This window comes from Lithobates pipiens, unplaced genomic scaffold, assembly GCF_037356315.1.
Source record: "Lithobates pipiens isolate NorthernLeopardFrog02 unplaced genomic scaffold, aLitPip1_a1.2 Scaffold_16, whole genome shotgun sequence".
Lineage (NCBI taxonomy): Eukaryota > Metazoa > Chordata > Amphibia > Anura > Ranidae > Lithobates > Lithobates pipiens.
The window spans coordinates 55,150,156-55,162,664 of record NW_027507748.1 but is presented as its reverse complement, the minus strand read 5'-3'; the positions used below and the strand labels follow the sequence as shown (position 1 = coordinate 55,162,664).

At 43.4% G+C, this 12,509-nt stretch overlaps 1 protein-coding gene across 2 annotated transcripts in view; it reads left to right on the top strand.

Annotated features, from left to right (window-relative positions):
- Positions 1–6,819, top strand: part of CHAF1B (chromatin assembly factor 1 subunit B) — a 63,838-nt gene extending 57,019 nt beyond the window's left edge. For both annotated transcript variants that reach the window (XM_077479921.1, XM_077479920.1), the window contains exon 14: positions 426–6,819. In XM_077479921.1, the coding sequence (XP_077336047.1) occupies positions 426–556 (131 nt within the window). In that variant the 3' untranslated portion in view covers positions 557–6,819. The remainder of the gene's footprint in view (positions 1–425) is intronic.
- Positions 6,820–12,509: the final 5,690 nt, after the last annotated feature.

Here is a 12,509-nt window from a genome sequence, read left to right as displayed (position 1 = left end):
CGCACTGCGCTTTCAATGGACGGCATTCAGTCCATTAAGAGAGCTGTGCCATGGATGCGACTCTTGTGTGCCTGCAGGGGGGATGATGTAATCGCGGCTCGGCCAGAGCCCATGAACCCAGAAGGAAGACCAGATGGAAGCTCTGCCGGTGGTGACAACTCACTCCTGGGAAGATCCGTTTTAGAGGAAAGTGTCATAATGTGCTAGCATGCAATGCATGCTAGCACATTATGACATTTAGCTTGCGTGGGTCCAAATTTGTTTTGTTTTTTTTTTTCTTACGGTTTACTACCATTTTAAGGATATTTTTAATGAATCTTCATTTCAAACAAGACTCAAAGGTACCATGAAAATGCCTTATGCCGTAAAAAAAAATATTGTTCTTTTTCTTATTTAAGTCTAACAAGCTTCCCTCTGTTCTACAGACAATTCACCAGTTCAGGACCCATTCTGCAGACCTCCAGAACCCAAGCGTCTGAAAACAGAGGTTCCACCAGTTATTATTATAGATGAGGAAATGCCAAGCTGTAGCAAGGATTATGATGAAATGTCATAACAGAGAAAAAAATAAATCGTGCTGGACCATGTTGGATGTGTTAAATGCTATGTACAGAACACAGCTGCTGGTCACCCTACTGTGCAACTATCAATGGACCCGACTGGTATCCGTACCTCCTAGTGTGCCACATGTATAAATGTTGAGAACTGGCTCAGCTGCACTTCTGAGGATTTTCTGCCTTCCAAAGCTTGATGTTTCTGATTTTTCTATTTAAAATGTATCTCCACATTTTGACCAACTTGATCCAGTGTGATTGATCAATCCAGATACTCATTTTACTGGTAAATCGTGTAGATGAGCTCCTTTTAACAGGAGCAATAACTTCTATGTGGTAAACTTCTTTTTTTTTTTTTTTATCCATAGACTTTAAGCAAATTCCTCATCTACTGGTTTTTAAAATATCACATGGGGTACTCTGTTTTGGTCAGAGTGTTCATGGGGCTGATTGATATTACCAATTCTGTGGTGACTACCATGTTGTCCTCTACGGGGAAGATCTGGTTAGTGTACACAGTCCTGGGGCCAGAGGGATGTTTTTAGCGTAATAAGTTCCAGGTGCATCAAAGCAAAGGGTTTTCCGTGTCTTACAATGTTGTCGCCCCCCCCCCCCCCCCCCCCCTTTTATTATTATTATGCGGCCCTTTTCTAAAGAAGCCGCAGCCCATGTAGAAAAAATTCTTCCCTGCCAGTATGCTGTAGAGAATGGCACTTGCTCACTGTGTGCAAGCAGTGGTTTCTCTGTGGAGCTCTGACATGCCTTATACTGAATCCAACTGTATGTCTGCAATCGGCACAGCTCATGCTGTCTGCTAATTAGAGAGCTCTGAGTGAGTGGGGGGGGGGGGGGGGTGGGCAGTTGCCCTTTTCTACAGTATGCTGGCAGGGGATAGGCTTTTCTGCTCATGCTGTGGTTGCTTTCTAAAGAAAACGGTGTATAGCTTTGACTGAAATTCCAGCTGGGCTCTAAGGGTTGGCTTCACATCTACATTACAGGCATGCCTGTGACCTTGTAGTGCCAACACCTTTTTTTCTTTTTTTTTTTTCTGGCAGCTTATTCAAATAAACCTTCACACCAGAGCAGACCGGTATGAAGAGACTGTAAAATCTGTTCTCCAGAAATGGTTGAATTCTTTCCACTAATGAAGGGAATTTCCAGTATTTTTAAAGCCTTCGTTTTCAATAAAATAAACTTGTACCGAGGAGGTATAGGGACTGCATTGCTGACCTTTCCTGAAAACTTTAATTGTAATTATCTGATCTGCATCCTAGTTCTGGGTCTGTCCCTCAAAAAATTGTTGTGTCCCTTGTATGCATCGAAAGAATCAATTTTAGGAGTAAAGTGCACCCCCGATTTCACACAGCACTCAGTTGAAGGTAGAGCCCTTGTCTCAGACCAGCCTTAAGCTGGCCATACGTGACTTGATTGATCGAGTACCCGCATTCACTTTGCACCTCCACTGCCGGCCATGGTATTCAGGCAGCTGTGGTAACCCCTGCACCCAGCTGTGCTGCTGATAGGATGGAGTCACTATTTGGCCGATGATTCTCCACCTTGTTCAATCTGTTTTTGTCAATCTGGGTGCTGCTTGAAGAGCCACCCAAGGCTTGAATTCCGTCCAGAATCACGTGGTGACCTTTCCAGAGACACTTGCTCAGTTCTTTTGTTATATGGCAGCATCTTATTTAACAAGCAATCCCTCTCAGTACAACAGAATGGCGATAACAGCTCTTCCCTCTTCTGAAGAAGATAATGAACTGTGGGCTTTAAAGGATAGGTTCACCATTTGAAAAAAAATAAAATAAATGTAGATGGATGCAGAAAAATTAGCATTTATTTATTTTTTCGTTGCGGGAGCCTGTATAGCATTGCACCAGTTATCAACAGATCGCTGATGTCATTCAGGTCCGTTGGGCTTGTTTGTGCCTTGTACAAGGAAGCCGATATATTCTGATAGGAATTCACGAACTACCACAGAACTCGCAGCGCCCTGGTAGTTCATTGAAAACTACAAGCCGCAAGGGCTGCCAGACCTTGTCGTTTTCCATTCAGAGGACTGTGAATGAGTGATGTGGTCGGCAGAGCCCTGCACCGCTGCGTCTTTTTTTTGAATTGTGGCAGCTAGCAGAAGATCATCCCTGGAGCGGGGACCAGTGCATTCATAACATGTTACAGACTGAATAAGGGGATAACCTGCTATGAAAGGTGAATTTATTTATCCTTTAAATAACTGAACAGAGATCAACTATTTACCTTTTTTGAATGCATAGTCGACGGGCGTTTTTACATTCCAATCATTTGAAGACATTTTCTCCACAAACAAAAATTTGGGGTAACTTTATTTACATATAGTCAGTGGTACCCCATGATCATGTTGGATCTTGTAATGTGGACTTTAAGCTCAGTCTGCAGTTCAGCCACAGATTGTGATTGGTCTAAGCACACTTGTGGGGAGATTTACTAAAACTGGTGCACACAGGATCTGGTCCAGCTGTGCATAGTAACCAATCCGCTTCTAGGTTTTATTATCCATGCTTAATTGAACAAGAAGAAGTTAGAAGCAGATTTGTTTCTATGCGCAGCTGCACAAGATTCTGTGTGCGCCAGTTTTGGGAAACCTCCCCGTGTGGCTTTGTTCCTCAGTGGCTGCCCGCAGCATCTCTCAATCACTATGATGCTGAGTCCCACAGGTTTTCTAAACCTACTGCAGCATACCCAGGAGTTCAGTGTTATACTAGGAACCAGTGCAGGAGCTGGTTAGGGATGCCAATCTGTGCAGCTTTTGTAACCACTCCTCTTGCTATAGAAAGCTGTAAAGGGACACTCTGGGATCTCCAAAACTACATCCCTCCCAGCTGTTGTGGAACTACATGTCCCATGAGGCATTGTAAAACTTCGACATTCACAGACATGACTAGACATGATGGGAATTGTAGTTCCTGAACAACGTAGTTTGGAAAACCCTGCATCTAGCTCATGGCAATATTTAAAATATAGATACTTGAGCAGTCCGTTTGAGCATAACGGAATGGGATAGGTATATAAGAATTACAAAATTGACTATTGTACTGCTCTGTTTTGCAAGAGTAAAAATTTATATTAAAAAGTGAAGTTACACTTTTTTAATTTGATATGTCATTTTAACGACTCAACCTCTTGAGTGCAATATATTCAAGACAGGTGATTAAATGTAAACTTGTATGCACCATGTCGGTAACGAAAGTGTATAATACCAACTTTATGGGTTTCAGCTGCTTAAATATTTTTTTTTTCGTTCTGGCAGCAAAGATAACTCTTGAAACAGATGCAGTTTATTTCTTGACAGCTGTAGTGAGATTAAAAGTAGTCCTCCATATCTTTAGGGCCCCCTGCAGACAGCCATACAGTGTGCAGAGCCTGTGATACTACATTCTTGGGACCTTCTGTTGCTGCTTGCAGCTGCACATTGAGAGGTGGCTGTATGCTGTTGTGCATCGGGGGTTACATAAAGTATCTGCCTGTGCACAAATGTATGCGCCAAATGCAGACTGTGTTTGAAGCATACATCTCCGTGCATGTGGGTGCTTGCACAACCCCTGGCACACAACCATGTACAGCTGCCTTTTCTAAAGGATCTCAGTAGGTGACTGTATGCAGGGGCAGTGGGTCCCAGGAATGTCATTATGCAGTCTGCATGCTTTATCGGCATGTGTATGAAGCTTCAAAGCGATATTAAAAAGTAGCTTAAAAAAAATCCCCTGCAAGACGATGTCATATTGTGCTAGTATGCATCGAATACTGGCACATTGTGAGAGTCCCTCCTTTAAAACTAAGCCCTCCAGCAGTGCGCTGTCACCACTGACCGTGCTTCCATCTTCCCCCGGTCTTCCGGGTTCGTGGCCTCTGGCTACTCCTGTCAGCTACAGCACAGATATCTGAAGGTCTGGCTTGGTATGCTGGACCTTCAGAGCGCATGCACCAGTGATGTCACCGGCTGCATGCAGTGTGAATATCTCCTAAACAGTAAAAGTTTAGGTGATATTCACTGTACCTTATTGTGGGCTTACCTGTAGGTAAGACTTTAAAAGCTGGTTTTACTACCACTTTAAAAGCCGCTAAGACAGTGTGGGTGAGTAAGGATGAGCTCAGGCATGTTCGCAACCCGCATGTGCAGAGCCTGCCAAGAAGTCCGCACTGCACAGCGCTAATCACAGGCAGTGAGACATTTCTCGATCTCTACAGCCGCGGATCGGGAAAATGTCTCGCTGCCTGCTATTGGCACTGTGCAATTCTGACTTCCTGGTTGGCTCTGCACGTGTGCGGGTTGTGAACATGCCTGGGCTCATCCTTTAATGGTGAGTAATACAGCCTTCTCCTACACTTCACATGATTAGACTAGAACCTGAAATTTTAAATTCCCATTTCTTCTGCTTTGCCCCCTATTGCTATAATCTGTTATTGCAGCACAAACTCCACTGAGTGGCAGTTTTCCAATTACCATTTTGTTCAAATACCTTATCAGGTTGGGAGAATTCGGTTGAATGCTTGAAGGGAACAATGCCTTGAATGTAAACTAGCAAGCCAGCCCCCTAAATGGCAAATTCAACCACCATGTGCTAGAACCTTTTGGTTTTTATTGCCCTCTGCATTCCACTGGCGCAGATTCCCCTCACATTCCAATGGTTACAGTCAAAAAATAAAATAAAAATGTTAGTATAATGATAAAAGGTTTAAAACATGAATGCTGTTTTTTTTTTTATTTGCAATCTGTACCTTCTTGTGTCAGTGACGGCTGCTTCCCCATTTTATTCTGTACAGACAGGTGTCAGACAGGAAGTGTGGGAGTTTCTTTATGACGGGGGTCACAGACAAAAATTCAACTGGGAATCTTAACTTGTTCTCATTCTGGTTTTGATCTTTTTGTGCCTTTTGCTGTAAACGATGATTCTTCGAACCATCAATCAATGTGTCCTATGGGAGGGAGGGGGTGGTAGTAGTAATAAAATAAATAAAAAAAACAGTCTTTTAGTTTCAGTACTAAGAAGCTGTTGATTTCAATTTAAAGTGGAAATCATTTTGACTGACTGCTCAATCATTCAGTGTCAGTATGGACAGATTCTTTATACTGTATTTAAAGACATAACTTTTTTTTTCTTGGGTAAAGTAGGGAATAGTTAGGACCTCCCAGCAGTTTTTATTCTGTCGGCTTCACTTCTAATTACTGGAGACACTGGGAAGTAAAAGGATATCCTACTTCCTGTTTCTGTGACAACTCAAACCTTTTGGATTGCAAATCACTTTGGTCAAAAGAGCCAGTGGTGAAATGATTCTTCCCAGCAGGCATACATAGCAATATAAACATGATAGGCGGCCTATCTTTTCCTCATTCTATTTACAACTAGAATAAAATGTTTTTGGCTTTGCATTGGTAGACAGTGGGATTGATTTACTAAACTAGGATAGTGCAAAATCTGGTGCAATTGTGCATTGGTAGGTAGCCAATCAGCATTTAACTTTAGCAAAAAAAAATATAGAAGCTGATTGGTTTCTATGCAGAGCTGCACTAGATTTTGCCCACTCCAGTTTTAGTAAACGATTGTACACTGTCCAGTTGGAGTAGATCAATCTGGTGCAGCTCTGCATAGAAACCAATCCGCTTCCAGGATTTTTTTGTTTTGTCAAAGCTTAACTGAACAAGCTGCAGTAAGATGCTGATTGGCTACCAATGTGCAACTGCACCAGATTATGCACTATCCTGGTTTAGTAAATCAACCCCACTGTGTCTAAACCAGTAGAACTGATGATTGTGTTATGTGGTGTATACAAGCATGTGCCCCCTGGTTCCCTTTAAAGTAAGCCTTGAGCTGCATCAAAAGAGCAAAGCCCAGCAGCACTAGGTAACTGGCAGTACAACTTCTCCTACATGCTTGTTGCTATTGAAAGTTTATTGTTTGTCCACCTATGTCCTCTGATGTCACATGTTCTGCACTTTTGTATAATACAATACGGTCATTTTGTAATTCCTCTATTCTTTGGCAGCATTGCCGTCTATGAGTACTCAACTCTGACAGATCAGATATTTACGCATTTCAATGTAGTTTGATACCGTTTTTTATATATATAAATATGTGTATGTTTAATAGTTATTTGCTCAAGCTGAAAAATGGATGCCAAGTGTATGTTTTGTAAATGTTTGTATTAAGAACATCATTAGTGGTTTATGGGGGAATTTTTGCTACTCAGATAAAAAAAGAAATCACTAAAGATTTTTTTTTTTTTTTTTTGCTCATGTTTGTGTCCTTTTTATTCTCCACAGATTTTTTAATTTCTATGTGATGTTTGCATTAATTCAGTACAATTGAATGAACAACTTGCAGACTGCCTGCCAGCAATGTGCTGTGGCCCGTACAGGCCAAGAGACTGGTATACTTTGCTGCCTGTTTCTTTGTTTAGGGCGTGCAGGGAATCTGTCAGCAGGTCCCAGCTAATGATTCATATCCAATCACAGCCCAGAGCCCTGTGTTATCAAAACATACAATGTGGACCATATAATGCATTCTCCGTGTAAATAAAACACAGTAAACATTTCTGAGTGGGGGAACACAGCGGGAGCTGATCTGCGAGTACCGTGGACTCCATTTCCACCAACACCCATCAATCGTTGGGCAGAGAGCCAGATTGACTGTGTATGTAAACAAGGTAAATTGCCGTTCTGTCAGTAGGAAAGGCATGGATCCTGTGTTCCTGCAAATCGGGGACAGGGATCCATGTCTTCTCCTAGTGAAAGCACCTCCCCCACACCTCAGGTATGTATTAGGGGGGCTGCTTCACATGAGGCTTTTTATCTTAATGCATAGAATGTATTAATATATACAAACTTTTTTTTTTTTTTTTTTTAAATCTGCCTTTACAACCTCTTTAACCCTTTGATTGCTGTAGATGTTTAACCCCTTCCCAGCCAGTGTTGACAAGTGCTAAAAATATGCAAGGATTGGTTTCAGTGTCCCATTATAAGTTGCTGATCATGGCCATTATAGGATAAAAAGAATAAAAATTAAGTATGTGTGTGTGTATGTATATATAGATATAGATATAGAATATATGTATCCATCTATATCTATTGATCTATCTATATCAGTTTGTAGACTCCATAACTTTCACGCAAGCCAATTAATATACACTTATTGGGAGTTTTTTTTTCAAAATCTTCGACAGGTATCAGAAAACATTTGGCTAACATTTATGAAGACATTTATATATATATAATGTGTGTTTTGTATCAGAAAGTTATGGTTTTTCAAAATGTTTGGTCTTTTTCCGTTTTATACATTGCCTTGCAAAAGTATTCACCCCCTTGGCATTTTTGTGTTTTGTTGCCTCACAACCTGGAATTTAACATGGATTGTTTGAGGATTTGCATCTTTTAATTTACAGAACATACCCATAACTTTGAAGATTTTTTTTTTTTTTTTTAATTGTGAAGCAAGCAACAAATAGGACAAAATAACAGAAAAGGTATTCACCCCCCAAGTCAATTCTTTGTTTATCACAGCTCCAAGTCACTTTGAATAAGTCTCTATGAGCTTGCCACATCTTACCACTGGGATTTTTGCCCATTCCTCCTTGCAGAACTGCTCCAGCACCTTCAAGTTGGATGGTTTGTGCTTGTGAACAGTAAGCTTTAAGTCTGACCACAGATTTTCTATTGCATTGAGGTCTGGGCTTTGACTGCTAGGCCATGCCAACACACTTACATGGTTCCCCTTAAACCACTCAAGTGTTGCTTTAGCAGTGTGTTTGGGATCATTGTCTTGCTGGAAGGTGAACCTCCATCCTAGCCTCAAATCACACACAGAGTGGTACACGTTTCGCACAAGAATATCCCTGTATTTAGCACCATCCATCTTTCCCTCAACTCTGACCAGTTTTCCAGTCCCGTCTGCTGAAAATAATCCCCTCCGCATGATGCTGTCACCACCATGTTTCACTGTGGGGACGGTGTTCTTTGGGTGATGTGATGTTGGGTTTGCGCCAGACATAGCGTTTTCTTTGGCCAAAAAGTAAAATTTTAGTCTCGGCAGACCAGAGCACCTTCCTCCATACATTTTGGGAATATCCCACATGCCTTTTCGCAAATTTAAAAATGTGCCATTTTGTTTTTTGCTGAAAGTAATGGCTTTCTTCTGGCCACACTGCCATAAAGCCCAACTCTATGGAGTGTACGGCTTATTGTCATCCTATGTACAGATACTCCAGTCTCTGCTGTGGAACTCTGCAGCTCCCCTAGGATTACCTTAGGTCTCTGTGCTCTGATTAATGACCTCTTTGCCCAGTCCATGAGTTTTGATGTGCGGCCGTCTCTTGGCAGTTTTGCTGTTAACCAAATGGAAAGAACATGGCACATGATAGATTTGATGGTTCTCCTAGGGATCATCAAAGATTTTGGATATTTGTTTTTTTATAACCTAACCCTGATTTGTACTTCTCAACAACATTGTCCCTTAGTTGTTTGGAGAGTTCCTTGGTCTTCATGGCAGTGTTTTGGTTAGTGGTGCCTCTTGCCTAGGTGTTGCAGCCTCTGGGGCCTTTCAAAAAGGTGTGTATATGTAATGACAGATCATTTGACACTAAGATTGCACACAGGTGGACATCATTTCGCTAATTATGTGACGTCTGAAGGTAATTGGTTGCACCAGAGCTTTTTATGGGCTTCATAACAAAGGGGGTGAATACATACACACATTAAGTTTTTTCTGCCTGGTATAGAAGCAACTGTTTTTTTTTTTTTTTTTTTTTTAGTATACCAGTTCCTAAACTGCAGTCCTCCTATCACAGGTTTGTATGTGGGCTTCTGCTGTACGCCAACATATATCTGGCTATAGTTCCACAACGTGCCTGTAATTGGTGTTCTCTGCCAGCTCCTGAGACTGCTTTAAGAGGAAGTCCTGTATGGGACAGAGCAGTGATTTGCTCCTGTGCCTTACACCTGGCCACAGCCTTGCTGAGCACTGTGACCAGTGAGAGGAAGCTGCTATTAAAAAGCCAGGAATAGGTTAATTTGAAGTAAAACTTCCTTCCAAAGTTACATCTTTTTCTTTATCGTACATCATAGGACACAGAGCCTCAAGTATTTACTTAGTAGGTTATGGGCTTACCTTCAGGTGTTGACACTGGTATAACAATACAGGAAGTTGACTCCCCTATATAACCCCTCCTTCCAGGAGTACTCCGTTTTTTCGCCAGTGTCTAAGGTGTTGGTCACGAGTGAAGATGTGCTCTGAGGGATCCATTCTGGATTTAAAAGAACCTCCACAACCGGATCCATCTTCGCCACTGAGGCCATAGGATGGTACCTGGACTTCGATTCAAGAACGAGGTTTTGCCTGTAAGCTTCTCTCTGAGAGCTGGACCCTAGGAACCAGGACTCTTTTTGGTGTTGCTACATTACCTAAAGTGGTCCTTACTTAAAGAAATCTTGTGGGATTTGGTAAAAATACAGCAGTTGCTAATACAGAGATGTGTATAAACTTCTATATTGGTGGTGGCTGGTTGATGCAGCTGCTTTAGCTGCATGGTTTAATTACAACCCAGAACTTCCACCTAGTAAGGGGAAACTCCCTGTGCCTCTGTGGTTTTAAAGACTATAAATCTGCTAACAGAACCCCCCCACCCCCCTTGTAGAGGTGTATAGTACGTCCACAAGTTATACAGATACTCACCTTACTTAGTGTTGGCCCTTTGGGTCCCTAGCAGGGCCTGAGGATGCAGAGGGGCATGTCCGCAAGGTCATGTGGCACTGTGTATGGATGTCCACACACAGCACTCGCCGCATAGCTGAGGGGGAATCTCTGAGGATGCCAGTCAGGTTCCACCTGAGGCTTTATGTCACGGACACTCTAATTTCAGAAATACTTTTTAACTGAAGAGAGGCAGTCTGTCACACTAAGACACCAGAGCACTGGTCATGTAAGGCTGTAAATAGGCATTTCCAGACAGGAAAAACTATTGTTACTTAGCAGCAAAATAACTGTTATTTTGTATTTGCTAGAATTGTTGTTGAGCAAATATTTTGTGTGTACCTCTGCTTTGTGCTTTGCACTATGTCTTGCAGACCTACCATAAAGGTACCTAAGGTGTCACCCCCCCCCCCCCCCCCCCCCGGCGCTGGGAATCCCAGTTATGCCTCCATACTGTCTTCCTCTTTGGAGATATCAGACATGGCAAGCCGGGGTGAGTCATTGGAAGCTAGTGGTGGTGCAACTGCTTCACACACTTCAGCCACTGTATATGTGACTGAAGATGCATTTTCCTCTGCCCTGCAAGGCTTAGAAGGAAGATTATCGGCTTTAATCGCATCCTCCATCCAAGTGTATAGGAAGCATCCTAGATCCCCCTCCCCCACCTTAGACTCTTTACAGTCAGTGGAGGGTCCTAAAGAATTATGGGGTATTGCCCTCAGATGATTGGGAGGAAAGACATGCCGATTATTCCTCTGTGGAGGAAACAATACTTGAAGTTCCTACTTCACAATCTGAAGTACAGAGCCTTACACAGATGGGTTCGCTCTACTTGCATGCTACCCCTAACAGAGTTAGCTGAAGGGCCGGTCTCCTCCTTGGGTTCCCTTTGAAGCCTTTACAGCCTTTGCATGCGTTTCCCATCCACGCATTACTAAAAAAGCTTATTTATACCGAATGGGATCATGCGGATAAGCATTTTTCTCCAGTCATCTTCCAGGACGGCACACCTGAGAGATGACTGGTCCACCTGACAGGAAACACAATCAACAACGAGTTTTAAAAGTCCCCACCCCTCCCTCAGACCCTCAGTTCTTGATTGTGTTTCCCACAGGATGACAGCGAAACCAAGTTTCTTTCTAAAAGTTTTTTCCTTGGGGTCTGGGACCCCGTGTTTTCCTCGTGAGGTTTTTTTTTTAGGGACTTGAACAGACAGGGTCTGTGGTGCTCCCTTGTATACCCCCAGGAGAAATCTTGGGGGGGTATTCCTCACTCAAGGTCTCCTTAGGGAGCCTTGTATGAGCCTCGTGGGACAGGGGAGTTGTCCCAGTAGGCTATTCCCCTGTTGTATTGGCCTACCTGCACATTCGTTGGTGGAGTGGTGAGGTGATGCCTTTCCTTATGCGGACGCGGATGGCGTGCGTTCCAACGCCACAGCGCATGTCTGGAAGTCCAAGGGCGTCACTTCCGGGTATCGAGTTCCGGAAGTTGAGATGGCTGGACGCACCGGCGTGCGTTCCAGCCTCAGTGCGCAGGACCGGAAGAGGCCGTGCGTCATTTCCGGGCGACAGACCTCCTTAAAGATGGCGCCGATCGGCGCGTTTTTTCAAACAGAACGGGTGTGCTGTAATACACCCAGTCTCCTCGTCCTGCAAGACGCTTTCCTGACACTTGGAAAAGACAACAAGGGGATGCTCGAGACCGGATCCAGCGATCCTGCAGGGCAGCAAATCGCCATGGATGAGGAAGGTCCGTCTGAGCAGACAGTCGTTGAGGTCGCCACTGGGGGTGAGTGATCCAACTTTATTTAGGGGCAGGGTTCTCGGGGTAGAGCTTCTGTGCCCCTTTTAGGACTTGTGTAGCTAAATTGTCTATTTTTTGACTATTCCCAGGGACCGAAAGCTCTGCCCAGGGGTCAGCTGCTAGGTCTAAGGGGAAGGTTACTTCAAAGTCCAGGCGTTGTGGTTACTGTAACGCTAAGTTAGCACAAGACCACTCCAAACCTTTCTGCGATCGATGTATCATCAAGCTCGCAGGCAGGGAGACCGCTCAGGTCGTGAAGGAATGTAGGGCCTTACAAGCAGAAATGTTGGCTACCCTTCAAACTTTTCAGTCCACCCTTGTGAAGGGTTTGCAGGAAGTACCGTCAGAGAGAGAGACTCCTCAGTTACAGGAAAACCTTTCCACATCTTATGCGGAAAGTTCCCAGGGCCAAGTCTCCCTATTATCTGAAGTG